Genomic DNA, 24984 nt, shown 5'->3' with positions numbered 1-24984 from the left:
TTTTAAAATTGTGACAGCATTGAAGTTATAAGGAAGAAATATTCACATTAATTAGACTAGAGTAGATTGGTTCAATTTTGGATTTTTTTTTTTTACTAGCTTTTAAAAATGGCCTTAACAAAGTGAACAAGCATGAGGTCAGGGGGATTCTACTAAACAAACATCTTCTACAAATTCTCACGACTACAAACTATTCATCACGAATACAGGTGAATAAAGATGAACAAAAATCATGTTGGCAAATGAAGAATATTTGTCTTATTTCATTATCTTTTATAAAACAAACACTCTCCATGGTATACATATCTAAGCAGAGGAGACAAATTATTTAATAATCAAATCATTACATCATAACAAAAATTCAAAAATATAAAGTCTAGAACACTTAAAATTTAGGTCATACTGCTTTATCTTTTCCATCAGTCCATTCATAACACAATATAGTAGGAAATAGTAGGGAATGTTACAAAACAATATGAAATCTCTGATGACATGGGAAACAAAATTAAGGGCAATAGACTGAAGAGTGTTAGTGGAGTAATTGTGTAAACACTCATCAGATCAGGATTAGAACAATTTTCAAAAAAGGTAAAATAATCTTGAAAAAGTGAATTTAAAATTATTTTTAAAAAAGGAGCTGGAACAACCTCAAAATCAACCAGCAATTTAATGTAACACAATTTCTTCCTGCAAAGGCATATTTAAAAAAAAAAAGGGAAATTTTACATGTAAAAACAAGCTCTTATTTACTATGGATAAGAACTCATACTTTTTTACAACACAGGGGCATCTCCCACCCTGAACGTATGTCATGTGGAACCAACTTAGACTCCAGGGAAGTAGGCACTGACCGTCCAGCCTTGACTCCTGGATCCCAGACACAGAAATGACAGAGTTTTCCACAATAGCTCCAGGAACCAAATCCCCTCCAGGGCATCCAAAATGCTGCTCTGACACCAACATACACCAGTTCTAAATTGATAACCTGACAACGAGGAAATGGGAACAACTTGATCTAAGAGCAAGTTGTCCTTCCTCAAAAAAAAAAAAAGGAGTTGGAGCAGTGGTGCAAGCGGTAGGCCATCTACCTTGCATGCGCTAAAGTAGGATGGACTGCAGTTGGATCCTCCGGCTTCCCATATAGTCCCTCAAGACAGGAGCGATTTCTGAGTGCATAGCCAGGAATAACCCTTGAGCGTCACCAGGTGAGGCCCAAAAACCAAAAAATAAATATTTTTTTAAATATATAAAGATTAATTTGAACATACAATTTTAGTACTCTGCACATATTACTTCTTGCAGGCTTGGTGAATCTCTAACGACAATAGAATACAAGAAAAAAGTGTGATAGTAAGGTAGAAGAATAGAAAATGAAGTGCAGAAACCTAACAAGTATGAAAAACAACTCTGCTTGGCAAGGATGTAATAGCAGAGCATTTTCCTTACATTGTATGGACCCTGGGTTCAATTCCTGACACAGCACAGTTTACTAAGCATTACTAGAAGCAACACCTGAGCACCAGTAGCTATCCCTTGAGAAAAACCAACAACAAAACAACATAAATCAAAAATCCTTCTCCTCTTCTGGAATGTAATATCCACTTAACAACATGTATTCCCCATTAACCACCCTGGAAAATACATTTGACTATCTCCAGTTTGGGTACTTACAGATCTGAAAAAATAAGAAGGATCATTTATTTTATATTAAAGATTAGAAGAGAAGGGATATAAAAATTATTATAGTACTAATGTAACCCATCAGGATCATTATTACACTGCAGAATAAGCTTTGAGGAAAGGAGACAGGAACAGAGAAGCTTATGGCACGCATAAAATGGAATCCATGGAGGAACAGAGGAGCATACTTCGAGCAATAGAGTAAAAATATGAACAATTAAACCAAAACCAACTAGAGCATCTAAAGGAAAGAAGAAGAGGGATAACACACGTCAAGGTTGAAAATGAGCAGCAGCTTTTAGATGAATATTTATAAGGGTCATTTGTGATATTAGTATTTTAGGCCTGTGCCCCAATGTTAGTATTTTTAATTTGAAGGCAAAAAATGGATTCTCCAAAACATATACAATAAAACATATAAATATCATTCATGTATCTCAACTTATAAAATAAAGAAAATTTGTCTTGGAAGATAATACAAGGGTTAAGGTGCTGTCCTTGTAAATAGGTGACCCTGGTTTAATTCCCTGTACCACATAAGGTCCTGTAAATAGGGGGCCCTCAGGAGGCACTTCTGAGCATGGAATCTATGAGTATAGGCTGAATAGAGTCTGCAACCTCCAAAATCCTCTCCCAACAGGAACAATAAGTTAAATTAGAAACCAGTATGAAAATACTATGGCATTATAGTTATAAGGCAGGCCATTTAATGCTACTCATCCATTCTGCCAGAATCCCCTAGAGCAATAATACCATTTATTTAGCTATAATACCATTTGCCATATGATACAATTTTAAAAACTGTAAAAACAATTAGTACAAATTATGAATGCACTAAAAGTTCTACTGAAATGCTCAAAAGTAAAATAAGCATTATTAACTTCTAAGTTTTAGTGTTGTGCTATGGGAATTTAAATTACACTAAAGCCTGTGAATGTGTGTATGAAGAGTTGGGGAGACAGCAGAGTCTTGATTCAATTCCCGGGACTGCATGGCTTGAGTAGCACAAGAGGTACTTTGGTATCCAGCATAGAACTTGCACAGTATTTCCTTCTAGGGACCTGGCATTGAACTACTGGCCTGGTTCACTCTTGAGCTTTCTGAATACTTCTTGGTATTCACCATTAGCATCCTGACATTAACCTGCCTGAGGAGAAAATGAGCTACTGTACCTGTAACCAGAGCCTATCACCTGCCACAGTCCTTCCGATGGCACTGCACTGGAAAGTGGCAAACTGGCCAGCATTCACCTCCACATTCTGGATCCTCAAGAAGTGGGGAGTCTTGGCTACATGAAGAAAAAAGATAAAGGTTATTAAATATGGAGATATGTGACTTATAATATTTTGAATCTAGGTGGAATTTCAAATTTTTCTATTTTGTTTACTTTTTAATAAAACAATGCTTTTGCTCATGTTTTTTATTTGTTTGATTTGGTTTTTAGGTCACACCCAGTGAGTCTTAGGGGTTACCCCTGGCTTTGTGCCCAGAAATTGCTCCTGGCAGGCTCGGGGGACCATATGAGATGCCTGGAGTCAAACTGGGGTCTGTTCCGGGTTGGCTACATATAAAGCAAACATCCTACCACTATACTATTGCTTGATCAGAAAAGATATTGCCAAGGCTTTGGTGTGTTCTGCAAAAGAATAAAGAAGCTAAGTATTCTGGGATAGAACCAAATAGTAAGAAGATATTTCATTGTTCCTGCTGTGTAAATTATCATAGCTCAGCAGTATTCTTATAATAACAGATCTGTATTAATAAAGATTATAGTGAAACCTAATTGATGTTTTGAACAAAAATATATTAGATATTTATACTAGCAACATGAAAAGAACAGTAAGAAGTTAAATGATGTTGTCAAGGAAACTTTTTGAGCCAAATATAGAGCTGTGTGTAATATATATTTCAATACAACTAATTGGTATGCAACATTACTTGTGTAATATTTCCCAACTATCAGAAATTCTATCTCTATAGACAGACAATATGAAATTACTCTGGGTGGTTCATAGCATGGCATTATTTTTGCTGATTCTTGTTTCCAATTCAGGGAGAAAGAATGATTCCAAATGCTGAACAGCATTAAGTTTCATAACATGCACTGTCCGCAGGGGACAGTTGCTTAAAAAAAAAAAAGGATAATTTCATTTGTTTAGGGATGTACAGACCAATTTCTGCAGTACACTGAAAACATGTGTCAAGAAATTGAAAGATAGGTCGGGAATTAAATTATATGAAAAATTGTACTGTTGGGGGGAAAAGTACACAATGACAGCAAAAGAAGTATGAATGTGGTAGGGTGGGTGGGTGGATACTTCAGGAGAAGAAATGGAAGAGGAAAGGACCCAATTATTTTCTGATATGGACAAATAAATCTGGACAACAACTGGAAAAGATTTGTTCTGCTTTGACAGCTTTTATCCATTTCTACATGCCCATAAATCCATCTAGATACACTCAAAAAACCGTGTTTTATTATTAGTAAAGTGATATCACTTTAAGGTAATATGTATCACTGATATTAATCTGAAGAAAACTTAATTAAGTACCAACTAGGTTCCTACTAAAGAATAAGAAATATACATTTTATTATCAATAACATGCAAGAAAGTCTCATTACGAATTTGGAAACCACTGATAATATGGGCGATGTATATACAATATGTAACATGCAATATGTCCTAAATAATATCTTTTTATTTAAAAAAGGGTAATCATGAATCACTATAGTTAATGCTAAAACATTAAGTTAAAACTTCATGATTTTCAATTACATAAACAAATTTTTCTGCTCAACAATAATTATCTATAGTTTTAAAGCCCTCAGAAAAAAGCCTATAAAAACATTTTTTCTTCTCTTTGTAGAGGGAACCACTGGTTTTAGAAAATGAAAAAAAAACATATATTCATTGTTGAAAACCTAGGTATCAAAAATATTTCTATAGAAAACCCGTACATGTTGATAAATCTTTCCTTCATTTTACAGATGGGAGGTAGAAAGGGAGTCTTGTTGATTCTTGTTTAGTAAGAATGAACTTCAGAGTGTCATCTCTGACATGTCCAGTTCCACAGCCCAGTAGAGCCCACTAAACCACATAATCTCTGTAAGCCTGGTTACTTTGTCAGTGTCTTACAGACTCTTCAGCCTTCTAGAAGTGGCTCCCTGTTTCCCTGCTGGAATTCTAGCTTCTTTCAAGGTCCTTCTCAAAAGCTAGTTACTAGTTACTTCCACAAAGTTTTGTTGACTCTCTTAGCAGTTAGAACTTCCTACATGAACATGTCCTCCAGTGTATATATATATCATTATGCTAAAATTTTTTGTTTATTCTCTTAATGACAAGCATATGCATTACAATTAGTTGATGCTAAGCCTCCAACATAGAGCACTCAATGTCATCATTAAGTTTAATTTGTGTTATATCAAGAAGAAAACCATACATATTTTTCTGAAAATTTTACAATTTCAGTTTCCTTGGAATTCAACTTTCCCTTATCCCACCTCACATATTTTTTTTTGGCTTTTGGTTTTGAGCTACACTTTTTGAAGCTCAGGGGTTATTCCTGGCTATGAGCTCAGATATTACTCCTGGCTTAGGGGACCATATGGGATGCTGGGGACTGAACCGAGGTCAGTTCTAGGTCAGTCAAGAGCAAGGAAAATGCCCTACCACTGCGCTATCTCTCTGGTCACACCATCTCATTTTTTTTTTGCCCGCCTGCATGCCCTCTGCCACCACCTCACTTTTGAGTCAAACACTGACTAAACAAAAATGTATACAATTATTATTTACTTCTCCCCAAAAGGTCTCCAAAATGAACAGAGATCATTAAAAATCTGGGGTCTGACTAAAACAGAAAAAAAAAACAACACTAAAACCTAAGAGTTGTTTCCTTGTCAAGTAAATTGAAATAAAATTAAGTATTTTCTTCTATTCAAAAAATAATTGATTAATAAAAGTTTTATTTAATGTTTTTTCATGAAGAATAATTTTAAATACACAATTCCTAACCACACAACCCTTGATGACTATATTACACTATATGTGTACACCATGGAAAAGAAGAATAAAATCAGTGGCATGGAAACTTCTTCACAAACACATTAAAACAGTCAATTTCCATTTCTATATATATCACAGAAATTCTAAGGTAGAGAGTTGTAGAACCCACGTAAGAGACAACAAGATCTCGGGTGGCAGAGCAGAAGGCATGGGGACCCAGAAGTCATCACAGCATCACAGAGATGAGTGACAGACAAAGACAAAGTCAGACAAAGTCAAAGACAAAGGGCCAGTTGAGCATGGTTGCTCCACTCTTCTCTGTGGCCCGACACTCTCCTAGTCAAGGAATGCCAGATGGAACATAGAAACCATCACACTACAATCGTGACAATGGGAAAACAACACCAGTCTCCACTATGCTAGAGAATGAAGAACGTTGCTCAGATGACCTGAAAATTAAAAACCCACCACCTATTTAGCTTCTCAGAAAATTACTTTAAAGAAGAAATATGGAGGCTATTCATTGAACTCAAAGAAAGCATGGAATGAACTGAATATGCCACAAGTACGGATCAAGAGGACCTGAGAGTAGAAATAAGAAAACATCAAACTGAAATAACAGGCCTGAAAAATGTGGTAGGTGAAATGAAAACCTTAATAGAAAGTCTCTCCAACAGGGTTACAGTGGCAGAAGACAGAATCAGTGAGCTGGAAGATGAGCTACATAACAACTCCATACAACAGAAAAGGTTGGAAAAGAGCCTCAAAACATACGATGAGGAGGCTAGAGTGATAACACAGTGGTAGGGCATTTGTCTTGCTTGCTGCAGACCTAGGACAGATCCAGTTTCAATCCTCAGCATCTTATCTATTCCCCTGAAACTGCCAGGAACAATTTCTGAGTGCAGAGCCAGGAATAATGCCTGAATATCAATGGGTATGGTCGCAAAACAAAAACAAATATAAAAAAAAGATCAGACCATTGAAAAATTTCTCAAAGAATGTGAACAGACAAAAACAGAAGTCTTATAAAACTCAAAAGAAACAACATAAAAATCATCGGAGTCTTAGAAATAAAAGAAGAAAAACCCTTTGACATATCAACAATCAAAGACATCATTGAGAGAAACTCCCAGAGCTAAAGAGTGCATGCAATTAGATCCCCCATGCCCGAAGAATACCAGCCAAAAGAAATCCATAATGAAAAGCACTCCAAGACACATCCTAATCACAATGATTAGTCACACAAATAGGAATGGAATACTGAAAGCAGCTAGATCAAAAGGGGGATTATATTCATTCAATGGAGCATCTCTAAGATTTACAGCAGAGTTGTCACATAAACCATCAAGGCCCAAAGACAGTGGTGGGGTACAGTGACAAAACTCAATGAAATTAATGCATTACCAAGAGTACTTCATCCAGCCATACTTCATTCAGGTTTGAAGGACAGATACACAGCTTCACAGATAAACAACAGCTTAGACACTTTATAGACTCAAAACAAGCTTTAAAGGATGAACTGGAAGATCTACTTTAAGATAAGACACACCACAAAACACACCAAACTCCTAATAGTAGATGACACTAAATCCCATGATAATCATCTCTTTTACTGACAATGAACTAAATGTACCAGTTAAAAGACAGAGAATGGCAAAATATATCAAAAAGCTGAATTCAACGTTTTGCAACCTACAACAAATACATCTAAACCGTCAGAAGAAATACAGACTCAAACTCAAAGGATGGAGGACAATCATTCGAGAAAAAAGAAAACTGTCTTAAAAAGGCTGAAGTAGCCAGACTAATTTCAGATGACTTTAAACTTTAAACTTTAAAAAATAGACTTTAAACTTTAAAAAGTTATAAGGGACAGAGATGGGCATTTCTTAATAACTAAGGGTTATGTACAACAGGAAGAAATCACATTGCTTACCATATACACACCCAATAAGGAACCAGCAAAATATTTAAAACAACTATTTACTAACTTGAAGGAAGATATCCATAATAACATAATAATAGTGGGAGACTTCAAAACCACTTAATAGGTCAACTACGCTGAAAACTAACAAGAATATACTAGCATTGAAAGGAAAATGAAATAAACTGACCTTATATAATTAGGTGCAATTCACAACAAGAATGAGATATTATCTCATGCCACAGAGATTTGCATATATTACAAAGAAAAAGAACAACCAGTTGATGGTGTTGATGTGGGGTGAAAAAAAACTTTCATTCACTGATGATGGGGATCCCATCTAGTCCAGACTTTATGGAAAACAATATGAATATTCCTTGAAAAACAGGACATTGAGTTCCCATATGATCCAGTATTAATACTTCTAGGGATATATCCTAGGACCGAAAAACACAATACAAATATGCCCTCTGCTCCTATGTTCATGTCAGTGCTATTTACATTATCCAGAATCTGAATACAACCCAGATACTGGGCAACATCAGATGAGTGACTAAGACAACTGTAGTACATCTACTCAATGGAATATTCTGCAGCTGTTAGAAAAAAACTGAAGTCATAAAACCTGCCTATACATGAATGGATCTGAAGACTATTATGTTGAACGAAGTAAGCAGAGGGGAAGAAATTAAGACAGAATAGTCTCACTCATTTGTCTGATTTAATTATAATAAAAGACAGTATAATTATAATACTCAGAGACAATAGAGGTGAGGTTTGGAAGGACCACCTCATAATATGAAGCTTACCACAGGAGTGATAAGTACAGTTAGAGAAATAACTTCACTACCAACTACCATGACAATGATAGTGAATTACAGAAATAGATTTCCTGGTTTAAAAATAGGTAGAGATTAGGGGAGGAGGAAGATGGGGACATTAGTTGCAGGAAAGTTGCACTGGTGAAGGGTGGTGTGCATTTTATGACTGAAATCCAAATATGAACATGTTTGTAATCATCGTGCTTAAATGAAATTATTTTCATTAAAAAATAATAAAATGAAGCTGGAAAGATAGCACAGCACAAGGGCATTTGCCTTGCTTGTGCCAATCCAGGATGGACGGTGGTTCGAAACATGGCATTCCATATGGTCCCCTGAGCCTGCCAGGGGTGATTTCTGAGTGCAGTGTAACCCCTGATCACAGCCAACTATGACCCAAAAACAAACAACCCCCCAAATAAATTATTAACTCTTATTGTTGATTAATGCAAAAAAAGAGAAGAAATTATAAGGTAACTGATAGGTTTATGCTCCATAATCCTTCAGGATAAAAACACACATTTATTCACACAGACACACATATATAACTCTTACATATAGTACTCTGCAATCTGGACCCTTTAAGGAACTATTTGATCATTTCCTGTCAGCCATCCTGAGTCAACTGGGGTCCCGTTTCAAGGGACCTCCCAGTCACTCACTTTGTGCAGACAAGGAATTCTTTTCTTTCTGATTCAGAGATTGCAGCAAGAAATAATTTTAGCCACAGTAAAGGTTGTTTGGAGCCAGAGAGATAGCACAGCAGGTATGGTGTAAGCCTTGCATACAGTCTATACAGTTTGATTCCCAGAATCCCATAGAGTCCCCTGAGCCCACCAGGAGTGATTTTTGGGCATAAAGTCATGAGTAATGCCTGAGTACGGACTGGTGTGACCAATAGGTATAAAAATGGTTGCTGTTTTCATGATAGTCTTAAAACTTGGGAAATTCTACATTCAAAATAAATTTTCTATAGCTCTTTATTCTGTTTCTTTTCCTTCACATTTCTTCTTAAAACAAAACAAAAAACCAGATGTGTGTCTGAATGAAACTTGTTTCATTTCTCCTCCAGAGTGTATGTGTGCTTCCTGTGAATGACTTCTGCTCTCCTATGGTCAACAATCAAGGAGGGCACCATGATATTCTCACAAAAGAAACCTTGAGAAAAAATATAAAGTTAACATTTTTGCTGCTACAAAGAATTGGTAACCAGAGAAAATCTTCCAGAAATAAAACACCCACTAGCCCCAGGGAACTTCCCATTTAGGTGTCGGTTCAGAGAACCTTCTCTACACAAGAACATGCAGACCCTCAAAAGCCAAAAACAAAAGCTTGCACTCCATGAATGACAAAAACAAACAAACAAACAAACAAACAAACAAAAAACCCAGCCACCACAGTCAACATTGATTGTCTCTGTTCAGAATCTTTTACTGGAGTAACACCAAGATCAATGCAAATAAGGCAGGTGTGGTCAGAATGGGGTGGACTAAGATAGCCTAGAAGTTAAGATTGTGTGTGTGTGTGTGTGTGTGTGTGTGTGTGTGTGTGTGTGTGTGTGTGTGTGTGTGTGTGTGGTTTGGTTTGTGCTTTTTGTTGGAGAACAGTATGGTGTTTGGCCACATCTGTCTATGCTTAAAGCTTACTCATGGTCTGTGGTTGGGGATTCCTCCTACTAGTGCCCTACTAGAACCTTACAGAGTACTGGGGACAGAACTGAGGTCTGCCACAAGTAAGGCAAGTACCTTAACCGCTGTATTATTTATTTCTCTGGCTACCATTGAATAATTATTTTGATTTCTAAATTCTATCTTAAAAATAGACTTTTAATCTGATGGAGGCAAAATAGGCACCCTGCTGGTGTTGGGGGCAAATATTAGAATGGCAGCTGATTCAAAATTGGTGAAACAGGCTTAAAAGGAAGAAACTACGGTGAGAAGAGGAAAAAACAATTTGGGTTCAGAGAGATAACAAGCAGTTGGAGTGTTGGCCTTGCATACAGCTGATTCAGGTTTGACTAAATTTTCTGTCACCACTGAAAAACACTCTTCCTTTATTATTGGTATGAATTCACAGAGAATAATGGATAACTTTAGTGGCTCCTTCAAGAAAACTTGAATCATTCATGCTGGCTGCTACATACAGTCAACTTGCCTCACCATCAAAACTCATAACTATATGCGTATGGACAATTAGGGTTTATTCTAATCTGCTCATGCAGATTGCATTTGGCCTCACTGAAGTTGATTTTGCCTGGCCTTTAAAAGAAACATAAAACTTAAGTAAAATAAAAAATAAAATGGTAAAAATATCCAAAGAAAATAGAAATATGAGGGTCAGGAGAACAAATTCACAAAAAGAACCTTGCCACAAAGAGTAGTGAGTGCAGTTATGGTAGAGAAGGATTTACTTTGACAATGATAGTTGGAGTTTCTCACTCTGGACAAAAACTGGGGGAATAATGTGATATGCACTGTACCTCTTCATTAACAATAAAGCAAACATCAGTGTTAAAGGGAAAAATAAAGTGAGAGCAAGAGAATTATAGAGTGAAAGAGAGAGAGAAAGGGAGAGAGAAAGAGAGAAAATGAAAACAGAAAAAGAGAGAGAGAGGGAGAGAGAAAAAGAGAGAGGGGGGGAGAGAGAGAAAGAGAGAGAAATAAAATGCATGCCCCAGAGATAGGCAGGGGGCAGTGTGAAACTGGGTACATTGGTGCACTGGTGGTAGGAAATGTGCACTGGTGAAGGGTAGTGTACATACTATGACTGAAATTTAATCATGAATAGTTTGTAACCACAGTGATTATATAAAGTAATTAAAAATTATCTGACATATTTCTACTGTCAAAGTACTAAAAAGAATAACCTCGGATTTAATATCCAAATTATTCAATATATATAGGACATGGATTTTTTTAGAAGTAAGTTATATTTTATTTTTTATTTGGAAGCAAAATAATTAGGCCTGATTCTATATAACATTCAGATCTTAGATCATGGCATCATGTGTGCAAGCTATATTTGTGCTTAATTTATCCTTGGACAACATACATAAAGAAGTTATATCCCATAACCAGAGGTGACAGACTAGAACCAAGGAATGCTATATTCCTTAACATTCAAAAAGTCAGTCAATGTAATACACTGCACACATTAAGAGACTAACAGATAATAATCATATGATAATCTGGTAGAGGGTGAAGTTCAGAAAAAATTGTCACATCACAGGGTATAGTGAATATTTTATGTTTGGGCAGTTTGAGAAAAGACTAGAGATAAGAAGATAACACTGACCTTGTCACAACCTTCTCTGACTCAGGTCATAAAAGCCATTGCAGGGTTGGTCAGATCAACAAACTATCAAGCCCAAGCATTACTAAAAATAGGTTGTATTTTTAAAACTATGTTTATTAAAATATATGCAAAATTCTAAAACCAATTAGCATTATGAAGAAAATAACCACTATCTTGGGATATATTACTATTCAACTATCCTTGTATTTTATACATAAACAATTAACAATCCAAAATGTTATGAAAATTTCATGTACATCAAAATACGAACTTAGAAAATAATATATTTTTTTAAAAAAGAAAAGAAGTGCAAATCTGTGTAACAATGAACAGGATAGTGTTCTTGTGGCAGAAAGACAGACATATTTCAAAGATATAGTAAAATTCCAGAAATAAATCCTTATATTTATGGTTAGCTGATTTCCAACGTAATTACCAATATAATTAAATTTAGAAAGAATAGGGTTTCAACAAATGTTACTGGGGTACAAAGGTATCCATAAGCAAAGAGAATAAAGTTCTTTATGCCATAAGCATCCATTACCATCACAATTTTTTTGTAAGTTACATTAGCCAAAAGGCAATTGAAACTACAGAGATAAAACTTTAAACCCACTAGGTTGAATATGAAAAAAAGAACAGGTAATGAAAATACTGTCAAGAACACAGAGAAATTTGAAACCACTACACTGTTGTTAAAAAGCAAAATGGTCCAGTTTATTTGATAAATATATTGATATTTCCTCAAAAGCTAAAGTTGGGCTTCCACCTGGCCCAGGAATTCTCCTAAGTATATCTCAGAAATAACTAAAAGTAAATGTCTCTGCCAATATTAGTATGCTACAAATATTGACAGTAACACCATTCACAATAGCTAAAAGTTAGAAATAATCCAAATATCTCAGTTGATAAATTATTTTTAAAATATAAGTTGGGCCGGAGAGATAACACAGCGGCAGGGCATTTGCCTTGCATACAGCCCATCCAGGACAGATAGTGGTTCGAATCCTGGCATCCCTTGTGGTCCCCTGTGCCTGCCAGGAGTGATTTCTGAGTGCAGATCCAGGTGTAACACCTGAGTGCTGCTGAGTGTGACCCCCCAAAATTAATATATGATATGTTGATATAATTAATTATCTGTCTTTAAAAAGGGTAAAAATTATTATAGTCTACCAGGGGAATGAACCTAGAAATGCTGTCATGTGAAAGAAGCTAGAAATGAAAAACTGCATATTATACAATTTTATTTAAATGAAATATGGAAAGATATCTAGATAAATATAGTAGATTAATGGAAACTTAGGCCAGGGGTAAGGAGAAAGAGAAATGGAAACATTATTTATGGGTACAAGGTTTCTTTTCACAGTGTTGAAAATGGCAAAAAAAATGTTATGTTATTATGAGAAACTCAGAATATACTCAGACCATTACATTGTGCACTTGGTGATTGTATAATATGCGAATAATTCTCCATGAGTCTATTAAAATTCAGCATGGCTTATAATGTATACATATAAATGAAATGTAACCACCACAAGGTGATGATAGAAATACTCAGACAATCATAGCTTATGACCTACTTTTAAAAAGAAGACAACATTATAAAGCTGGTAAAATGCTTCTTTAACTCCACATACTATAAGATTATTGAAAAAATTCAAAGTCTATTTTAATGTGAATTACAAATACATAAATTACCCGCGTTTATTAGAAATAATCTTAAATCAAAGATCTTCTACATGCACAACTATCTCCATATTTCATGATGATCCTATAGCTCATTGTCACTACATTAAAATTAATTTTATGAGCAACTGTATGCTCTTAACAGAACAGCTACTTTCTAAAAATTGCTGTAATATAAAACTATTTAAAGAGAAATATTTAGAGTGAAATAAATAAACTTCAGCAGTTTTGGATTTTTGGGGGGATATGAATGCACGGTTTGTGACAGGAAGCATTTAACAGCATATTTAAATTTAATAAGCATTGACTTTTTCAATAATGATTCTTACTCAGAAATAGGAAATACCCTTAAACATTACTTTTCCATTTTAAGACCAAATTATAACCTTCTTTAAAAAAATCTTTATTTTGCATCTTTCCCCCATAAACTTTGAAATTCAGGGAAATGTAGTAGTAACATCCAAAGAATTTAAAGCTTATAGCTCAAAATGTTGTGCCGTACACATCACCGGGGTGCAGAACCTGATTTGCAATTCTATGCCTCCTAATAGCAGTTAGGAAAGCCAATTAGGTATCAGCTTGAGTATTTTCCAAAGAAGAGAGCATAAACTGTTTCAATGACCAACAGGCAGCAGCTGGGTTTGGAAGAAATGAACTGAACTAGGGAAGACACATTTCAGGAAAGAAGTTTTTTCTTTGTTTTACTAAAGGCAATGAGTCACATACTACGAATGGAAGGAGCCACATGCCAGGAGCTGTTCTATTGGCCAGAAGTTAAATGTAGACGTAACCTGGGATACATACAGCAAGGAGACCTGCACAATCTTGTTCTAGCCACAGTCTCTACATCCAAGGCAGCGATCATTTATGTTTAAGTTGAGACTGGTTTTGAGAAACAGGAAGTTTCTCAGTTTAACAGATGGCACAAGGTAAATACTGTCTCAATTTTTCATTTCTTGGTAAAAGGCCAATCATTATGCTCCATTTATGCTCTTTAGAAAAATCCCATAGCATTTTTCCAAGCCTGCAGCTATTACCACAGGAATCTGTCAAAGTCCAGGTAATTAGACTGTACTTCCTAAATTTGCTCTGCTGCTTCAATTAGGCATATCATTGTTTATTTTCCTGTCATTCCGGAAAGGGGAGTGGTGAGTAGAGGGGAATAGAGTAAAAAGTTCATGTTCTTGCTGATCTGATAGAATGTAAAGGAGAACCCTGTGTGCTATATAGAAGGACTGCCTGTCTTAGTAATGATCTCAGTGATTTCTTTTCTAAACGTTAGTGCTGTAATAATCTCAGAGCACCAGATAAAGATCTGGGAAGGAGCAGAACCTCTTTGTGTGAAATTAAAGTTGGGACACTCTCATTAGATATTTAATTACCACATAGGACTTCTCCATAAATTCCAGAGCAAGGTAACTCCTGATCTATTCAAACTAAGGGATAAAGCCAAGACACTTCTGCAAATGTGTAAACACCCAACAGTACAAACTATTCTCGCCTGGATTTGGATAATACCCATAATCAGAGATTCAAGACAATTTGAACTATCAGTTTCTCTTTAATGTTGATCACCCTAAAAATAAAGCAGGCTGCCATTCCTCTGGTGGTCAAAAATTTAAAGTCTAACCATATCAATGTTGGCTAAAGATATAGGTAAATCAAACTGCCAGCCATCCCTGGTGGGGCTCTAAATTGGTTCAGGCATCTTTCATCACAATTTGGCAGCAGGTAGTGAAACTCGAGGTGTTCCTAGATTACACCCCAGCAATTCTTTTTACAAGATGGGATACAAAACAGACGCTCTTCCATATTGTGCCACATGCATGCACACTGTAGCAGTGTCTCTCACCAAAGAAAACAGAGCAGGGGTGTGAAATGTCCACATAGAAGAGAAAATTAAATGTAGTAACTGCAAATGAGAAAGTACCATGTATTGAACTTATAAAATAGTAAATTTGTACCATTGAATATCATACCTTATAATACATGCACAAGACAAACATTATCTTCTTGCTTTTGCTTGTTTGTTTTGTTTTGAGGACACACCCAGTAATACTCAGTGCTTACCCCTATCTTCATACTCAGAAATTGTTAATGGCTGGGTTCAGAACACTGAATGTACTAAAAGGAATTGTACAAAATGGGTGGACTATGCGCCCATTATACTTTCTCTCTTACCGAAGTTTCTTGATTTTTAAGGATGCATAGTAGGTGTTATCAAAATACTCAGACCTAGCATACATGCACAAAGAACCCAAATTCAATCCCCAGTACCATATCCCTGAGCATAGATACAGAGAATAGTTGGTCCTGAGGTCACCAGCACTTCTAGGTCTGAACACTAGCACAGCTCTAGGCCTCTCCCTTACATGGGTACATCCAACACAGTTGATGAGTATCAACAGGAGAAGCGCATCAGGCCTCTGAGCATTGCCTAGGAACCACTCCCCCTCCACCGCAGTCCCCAGCATAAAGCAGAGTAGTAATGAGACACAATATGTGCATCCCCACACAGGTGCTCCATGTTCTCATGTGCACAAAAGTGTTAGCAGTGCTTGGCTGCTGTGCTGTCAAAGCCCTATTCTGAGGCTGGTAAACTTTCCATTATATATCACTTGGCAAATATCTAGCCTGACTTAAACATACAAGTTGAAACAGCCATAGTTTACTTTTCTAGAGCACCTCAATAGTTTGCAAGTGACAAGAATTGCATGACGTCGCTAGTTCCTGCAGATATCTCATTCTCGATTTAGAACTTCAGCAGAGCCCTCATAAGCACAGGGAGTGATGGTTGCAGGGATCAGCACTGAGGGTCAAGCTGACTAATTACCTCTAAGGTACTCTTGGATGACTCTGACACTACTTTCACCAACATTTTGGCCACAGAATTTAACTTCTGATTCCTGCTCATTATATGAATGCTGTGATTCTATTTGCAACCCAATACCCTTTCAGAACAAAGCTTTTCTGATTAACTTTGTTCATCTGTGTCTGGGAACTAAAATCTGCTAGCTGGAGAGGGCTAGTTTATACAAAACAGAAAATTATTCTGCACCACAGAAAATGAAAAATAGGTTATTTCAATATTTTCTGGAAGTTAAGCAGGCTTTTTATACCAATAAATCCCAGCCTTCTTAAAAGCGATATTATGAAATAACTTGCTTTCGAACTCTGGCAGAAATATATCTGATTAAGGAATAAAGTACATCAATTATTTAAAGTTGCATCATTTAAAAGGAGAATCTAAAGACACTTCCTTGCAAAGTTGCAGGGCAAATACCTTGAATGAGTGAGGCCCTAGGTCAGCCCCTCCATCCATAAACCACCTCCACCTTCTTTCCACCAAATTAGAAAGCAGTTTAGTCTGCCTTTCTGACTTATTTAAAAATATTTTGATACTTATAATGACATATAACCATGACATAAACATGTTTGGACTTATGCACTGGCAAAGCAACCCCTACTGTCTGTTAACTCTCTTAGAGCAATTATCTCTACCAAGATTTAAGTGACTTTCTTTTTTAATGGGGCAGGGCCACACCTGATGATTCTCAAGACTTACTATTGGCTCCACACTGAAAAATTACTCTTGAAGGTACTTGTGGGACCCTATTGGATGCCAGGGATCAAAACCAGGTTAGTTTTTGCGATGCAAGTGTTTTACCCACTGTATTTTAGCTCTGGTCCCTTGTATTGTACATTCCTAGGAGTGATATAGCTGGATCATATGGTAGCTCAATGTTAAATTGTTTGAGGAATCTCCATATTATTTTCTATAAAGGCTGGACTAGACAGCTTTCCCACCAGCAGTGAATGAGAGTCCAAAAGGCATATGAAAAAATACTCCACATCACTACTAATCAAGGAGATGCAAATCAAAATAACAAGGTACCATCTCACACCACAGAGACTGGCACACATCACACAGAATAAAAACAATCAGTATGGCAGAAATATGGAGAGATAGGAACTTTTTTGCTTATTTGTTTGTTTTATTTTGTTTTTGGGCCACATCCGTGATGCTCAGGGGTTACTCCTGGCTATATGCTTAGAAATCGCTCCTGGCTTGAGGGATCATATGGGATGCAGGGGAATTGAACCACATGATCCGTCCTATGTTAGCATGTGCAAGGCAAACACCCTACCACTTAAGCCACTATTCATGCCCCAGGAACTCTTATGTCCTGTGGTTTTATTTTCTAGCTAGATTTTGTGAAATCCCCACCATCCTGAAACTCTTTCCTTTTTGTTTGTTTTAGGACCACACCTCGTATTTGCTAAAGCTTATTCCTGGTTCTGTGCTCAGATATCACTCCTGGTGGGACTTTGCTGACCATATGTGGCTTTGGGGATAGTACCTGAGTCAGTGGGTACAGAATAAAAACCTTACTTGCTGTGCTATCCCTTAGACTACTACCAGAGTGAAGCTCTGAACAGTTCCAACATCACAAGGATTGCTCTTACTTTTTTACAATCTCACCCACATTCTTCCTGACCTCTTTCTCTCTTCATTTCTATCTCCTGGGAACCATTCATGTGTCCAAAATTTCTACTTTTTTTATATAATTTGAATTATATAATTTGAATTAATGTGTAATTTTTGTGATTGGCTTCTTTTCACTCAGCATCAAAAAATAAAAATGAGGGCTGGAATGACTGGCTCTTGATATGAAGCTTACCACAAAGAGTGGTGAGTGCAGTCATAGAAATAATTATAACAACTATTACGACAATTTTAATGAGTGAGAGCAGTAGAATGCCTGTCTCGAATAAAGGAGGAGGTGAGAGAGAAAAGAGATGGGGAGCTTTGGTGGTGTGGATTCTATTTTCTCGGGGTATTATTACAATAATGTCTTTTATTTTTCTTAAATCTCATAGATGAGTGAGACTATTTTTGTGTGTGTGTGTCTATCTTTTGCCCTCTGACTTATTTCACTTAGCATAATAGTTTCCATGTCCCTCCATGTATAGGAAAATATCATGATTTCATCTCTCCTGAGTGCCTTTCTTAATCCATAAATTATTAAGCGTAATCCCATAATCATATACCCATAAACAATAAAAAGTTGAAACAACTTACTACATGGATGTCCTAAGACCTTTACTTCATCAATAGCGATGTAACCTTGGTGTCCTGAAGTTACTACTTCAAAGATCACCTGAAAAATTAATAAAGATTCACATTATTCATTATTTTGTTCAACCTATTATATAATGTTATAATTTATAGGATAGATTGCTTCAATTGATTCATTTGTGCTTCCAACAGACATACTTTAACTCTTAAATTCAAGAGAAAAAACTTTTCATGCATAGAAAAGCATGTACACAAAAGTTTACATAGTTTTATTCATAAGGCTATAAACAGTTGAAATGATTAAATTGACTGTAGTAACCCATAGCAGTAAGTAATATTCAAACATGTAAAGGACTATTGCTACACACATAAACATGTATGAAACTCCAGGGGCTGACGTTGCATTGGTGAAGGGGGTGTTCTTTTATTTTTTTGTTTGTTTTTTGTTTGTTTGTTTGAGTCACACTGGTAATGCTCAGAGGTTACTCCTGGCTATGTGCTCAGAAATTGCTCCTGGCTCAGAGGTCCATATAGGACATCAGGGATTGAACCCAGGTTCATCCTGGGCAGCAGCATTCTAGGTAAACATCCTACCACTGTGCTATTGCTCCGGTCCCAAGAGTGTGTTCTTTTTATGACTAAAACCAACTGCAAACATGTTTTTAATCATGGAACCTAAATAAAGATATTATTTAGAAAATATAAAAACAAAAAAATAAAACAGTTCAATTTTATGTTTTCTTTTTTAACCTTATAATGGTATAAAAGAGATAGATATTCAGTCAAAACTGTACTTTGAATTTGATTATAAACAATATGTCACAGGATTTGCAGCAGTATTATTGACAAGGGAGAATTCTAAGGATATTTAGCAGTCATTCCCCCTTTTAAACAGAAGGAACTTATGCACATGCTACAATGCAGATGAACCTGAGGACACTTAGGTAAGTGAAGCAAGCAAGCCAGTCACAAAAGGTCAAATACTCGTAACTACCAATTTACTGAAACAGAAAGTAGAATGGTAGTTGCCAGAGTCTAAGTGATGGGATATGTGAAACTTGTCCTTAAAATGTGCAGAACTTTGATTCCATAAGATAAAATGAGCAATGGAAATGGATAATAGTGATATAGCTACATAACATAATTGCACATAAGACTGAACTCTATACTTAAAATGATTAAATCATAGATGAATTTTACATGCATTTCCATACAGTAGAAAATGCAAATGCAAAATTAAATACCTATAAACAGGCAAACAGGAATAAAAGATGAGAAATATGAATAAGCATAGTGGATAGTAACCAATATCAATACCAATGTTGCAATATTATTCTTTAGCGCTGCAAATGTTATCACTGAAGTAATGGGATACATTACACAAGATATTATTCCTTACAACTGAATGCACAATTGTGTCCATAAAAATTTCAATTAAAAAACTAATTACAAGTGACTTTATTATTTACATAATAAGTTACAGACACTGGGCAGCTATCACTCCATTTTCTTAGTTACTAATAATGCAAAAATTCTTCAAGGATTAAATTCTTAAATTAGGCCCCAGTTAGGTCCCTGCAATGCATGACTCTCTTCACTAGTACAGATCTGGTGACCCCTGACCCCCAAAGTACCAATAGGTCAGTTGCATGGGTTCAATCATTAAATTTTCTGGCCCAAACAAGTATCACTAGAAGTGGCCTAAATGTCCTTTGAGCAATGCTTGGGAGCCACCTTCCTCCCAAAGAAGAGAACTCAAACTTTTTGATTCCATGTATCATGACACTTCATTGCAATTAATTGTATGAACAAGCCCTTTACCCTAGTACTGCATGTGAGACAGCTTACTAGACCAGATAGTCCTGTGTCATCAGGCTGAAATAGAAAACAACAGGGGAGATAAGAAAAGAAGCCTAAAGAAGAAAAATGACTCCAAGCTATTTTCTCTTCCTATCTTTAATTTTTTCCCTTAATGAAACAGAGAGAGATCCAAGGATATTCCTGCAATGGAATCTCAATGTATCTGTCTACTAAAATCTGCCAAAGGAGAATAAAGGGAACAGAGGCAGAAGAAAAGTGAGAACAAATATGAGATAAGAAGAGTTCTTTTGAAGACCTTCTAAACAAGGCTTTGTGGTAATAGCTTAGAGGAGGTAACCAAGAACCAGGTTAGTTGACCTGGCCCAGAATGGTCAGCACTCAGATAACCTCTAATTAGTTACTCAAGCACACTATAACTCTGGTAATAAAAAAAAACATTTTTAACATATAATTTAAAATATAAACTATAACTCTTTTATGTATTCTCTTCCCTTCCACTACTCACGAATCTATTTAATCATTCTTCATTCATTCACTAAAGATTCTCTGTCATATTTATTCCAGGTAGTATAATAAACACTTGGGTCTTATACCATGACTAAAACCATCAATCTTTCAACTCCAAAGTGTCCTTTCACTTTTAAAATAAGAAAATCATATTTTACTTTACCAATTAAAGTGACTAAAGCTTCTTATTGGAAAAAATATCCTTATTTTTGAATTGATACATTGCCTCTGAGAATCAAGTACATGCATAAAGAAGACTCGTGTGTATCAATTTTTGAAACTGATATAAATTTAATACATGATATTTTTTGTAAAGCAAAACCAAACCATGGTGCCACTTATGAAAAGAAAGGATTAAAATTAGAGACCCATAATAGATACCTTAAAATAGCTGCCATCATTTTTCATCTATCATATTAATAGCATTTATGTCTTTCAAAATATTTATGCTCATAGATAATAAAATTCATCATCAAGTGCCTATAAAATATTTACTGGATTATGTGGAAGATACAGAAATATTAGACAACTACATGAAACTGAAACTTTAGTTGGAGAAAGAATAAGGAACTATGTACAAAAAAGAACAAGATAATAACCAGTGACAGATGGGAACAATAAGAAGTTCATAGGAATATGATCCTTCACCACAGAACTCTCACTTTCATTTCATTCTTACCAAGATGCCTATGTTATAGCCAAAACAAAAGTCAGCCTACTTTCTCATCTGCTGACAAAACATCATAGAAGTTCAAGCTCATTCTGACTATTAAGAGATTTACTTTGGGGGGAAAGAGAGATAGCACAGTAGTTTGGACATTTGCCTCACACACAGTTGACCCTGGTTTGATCCCTGGCATCCATGTGGTCTCCTAATCCTACCAAGAGAGATTTCTGAGTACAAAACCAGAATCAGAAGTAACCCCTATATATCACTGGGCATAATTTAAAACTCACCCTCCAAAAGTGGCATTTCCTTTGCTATTTCTAACAATGATTAAGGTTGAAAGGGGCAGATCAAGAAATAGCTTATCTTAATTAGGTTTCTAAAAGCAGATTTTGTTTTGTTTCGTTTTGATTTGTTTTGGGGTCATATTCAGCACTGCTCTGGGCTTATTCCTGGCTCTGTGGTCAAGGATTTCTTATGATGGGACTTGGGGAGCAATACAGGATGCCAGAAATAAAAGTTCCTCAACTAAAAACAGATTACATATTTATAACATTTTTCTTTCTTTCTTTTTTTTTTTTTTTGGTTTTTGGGCCACACCCGACAGTGCTCAGGGGTTATTCCTGGCTGTCTGCTCAGAAATAGCTCCTGGCAGGCACGGGGGACCATATGGGACACCGGGATTCAAACCAACCACCTTTGGTCCTGGATTGGCTGCTTGCAAGGCAAACACCGCTGTGCTATCTCTCTGGGACCCATAACATTTTTCTTGTTGTGCACACCTAGTACTTGCAAGTTAAGCTATTTTGTACCCTTTTCTAACCATTTTCCACATACTTCAGGAACAAATATAGTTCTGTATTTTTGTTTTGCCAAATAAATCTACTGTTCTGAAAGTCAAGCATTGTTCACATGAAGTATGATGAGTATACACAGAACCCAATGGGAACACCGGTAATGTCTGAAAATGCCAACATCTTGAGCCAACATGATTGAGGTCAGTGAAAACAATAATATGAGACACCAATATTACCAATGCAAAAGGGAAAAAGAAATGTATAAAAATTGATTTGAGAATGTGGCTGTGCTTATTTTAACAAATAGAGGAGAATATATTAAAATTTTATATTAAAAGTGAGGCCTTCATTTCTTTAGGGACTTACACCGTCTTTTTTAAATCCACAATACAAAAACATTTATATATTGCAAAGACCTCTGTCTGTGGTTCCTTAAATGTGTTACTGAATATTCCCCAATCATACAATTTAGATGATATTCATGTTCTTTTAAGATTGAGTAAACTATTCTGAAGTCACAATATTAGAATACTGCAGAGCAGCAACAAGTAATCATTCTATTTTACTCCCAAGTCAATACTTTTTTTCATGTCTTCTGTCAAAACATGCAAATATAAGAAAACATGGAGAATATATACACATATACATGTAAATATGCATATGAATATCTGTGCATGCACACAGTATAAAACTGCACCAAAGAATTATACACCATATGTTTCTTATAGCATATAAAATGTATATATGCAGATATGTATATATTTACAATTTTTACTCCTAGAGCAGTGCTTCTCAATTATTTTCTGTCATGGCCCTCTAGGAAGAAGAAAACATTTTTCGTGCCCCCCCACGACTGTAAATAGTATCTTTATTAAAAAAAAACTTTAACCTGCAAAACAAAAATAAATAAAATAATTTGAGCTGATTTTTTAATCATAGGTGATGTCTGGATTAATGGCTACAATGAGCACGTTTTGCAATGCATAACTTTTCGAAGCGGGGTTTGAAGCAGGACACAGCAACTCTCAACTCCAGAGACATACAGAAACATAAACACGGGGATTAGCTTGTTATGGCAGTGTTTGCCGAGGTCAAACGCGTCCCCCTTTACGGAGCCTCGTGCCCCCCTTTACGGAGCCTCGTGCCCCTCTGGGGGGCGTGCCCAACTATTTGAGAAGCACTGTTCTAGAGTTAGGTAAGTAAAGAATGTATTAAACTGTTTCACGTAAAAAAAAGGTTTGAGGGGGAAGTTTATATGACAGTTTGAACAGCAGTAATTTTAAAACAAAATTTCAGCAAACTCATGAGAACCAGGTTGATAGTGCAGCAAGTTGGGTTTTGACCTTGCAAGTGGTCCATCGGGTTCAATTGTTGGCACCCCAATCTTGTCATCCAAAGCCCCAGTAAGAGGGATCCTTGAGCACAGGGCCAGGAGTAACTCTGAGTATCACTGGGTGTGATCTCCAAATAAAATAAAGCAAAACAAACATTTCAACAAATGCTAAAAGGGACAAACTTTGTGCCTAAAACTGTGCTTTAGTTGCTGCCAAACTGAGGATGGTTTGTGTAGAATTCAAAGGTGGGGAAAAAAATAAAAAGAATTCTTGATAAATAGGGATTATATGGAATTCAATTTTCCAAGTGATTAAATAAAGCTTTTCTGCCGTAAAGACAAGTTCATCTATGGGATGACATGTTGTCTTTGGGGTTTCTCATAAAATCCTAGAGTAGAGTAGTCACCACACAGACCAGCTTGGCTGCAAAACCTGAATACTATCTGTTCTCTGATTTTAAGAAAAAATGTTCTTGCTTGGTTCACCAATATAGTACCATCACTCTGGATAACAAGAACATGTGCAAAGATGCAAAAACGTATGCTACTTACAGACAACATGGCTGACCCTGAACACTTGACATTCTACCTTCAATTTGTTTCAGCTCTCATAAATTAAAGATCTTTCCCCAGTCTTTTCTACATTACAATTTTAATATATTTTGATATTTTTTAATTTTTATTGAATCCGCTGTGAATTACGAAGTCCTTCATAGTTGGATATCAGGGATATCAGATGTTGACCTCCCTCCACCAATGATCCCAGAGTGCATCCTATCCACTACCTTTTGCCCTCAGCCTGCCAGTATAACAGGCCCATTTAAGTTTAGATTGTTAATGTTTAGGTCTCCTGATTCTACTGTTGTTAACTTTGTCTTGTATATTTAGTTCTGTCCTTTATTTCTCCACCAATGCACCTTAGTTCACTTGGTCACTTTATTTTTTCATCCTGTATTTTGCCATCTTTATTTTTTCTTTCTTCTTAATTTTATAGAAAAATACAGAAATTTGAAGTTTAATAAAGTAATACATGTCCCAAAGGTCTATGAAAAAGGTAGAAGCCCCATTCTAGAAGATAAAAATAAGATAACAAAATTTTAAAGGGGATGGTGGTGGCCGTTCTGTTTCTTTCTTTGTTTTGCGTAGGCACGGTAAACTTAGGGAAATTAGAAAAAAATACCCTAGGCCTAAAATACAGGGTGTCCCTACCCATGAAGCATCCTGTTATAAAACCAACAATAGGCTCTGGGCATACTAATTGTCCAATCCCAAAGTCATTCTTCATGATGCCAGGAAAAGTTCTCCTCAATCCTGGTTTTTGTAATTAAGCTGCGGTGTCATGGCACATCTTCTGATTTTCATCTCAC

At 36.0% G+C, this 24984-nt stretch overlaps 1 protein-coding gene across 1 annotated transcript in view; it reads right to left on the bottom strand.

Moving 5' to 3' along the window:
* PTPRM (protein tyrosine phosphatase receptor type M) overlaps window positions 1–24984 on the bottom strand; it is an 829551-nt gene that overhangs the window by 465838 nt on the left and 338729 nt on the right. Inside the window, exons 4-5 of the mRNA XM_049769948.1 lie at window positions 18496–18574; window positions 2853–2968 (exon numbers count right to left, since the gene is read on the bottom strand). Of these exons, the coding sequence (XP_049625905.1) occupies window positions 2853–2968; window positions 18496–18574 (195 nt within the window). The remainder of the gene's footprint in view (window positions 1–2852; window positions 2969–18495; window positions 18575–24984) is intronic.

Source organism: Suncus etruscus, chromosome 3 (assembly GCF_024139225.1).
Source record: "Suncus etruscus isolate mSunEtr1 chromosome 3, mSunEtr1.pri.cur, whole genome shotgun sequence".
NCBI classification, from domain to species: domain Eukaryota; kingdom Metazoa; phylum Chordata; class Mammalia; order Eulipotyphla; family Soricidae; genus Suncus; species Suncus etruscus.
The sequence above is the reverse complement of the archived record's forward strand: the minus strand, read 5'-3'. Positions and strand labels throughout refer to the sequence as shown.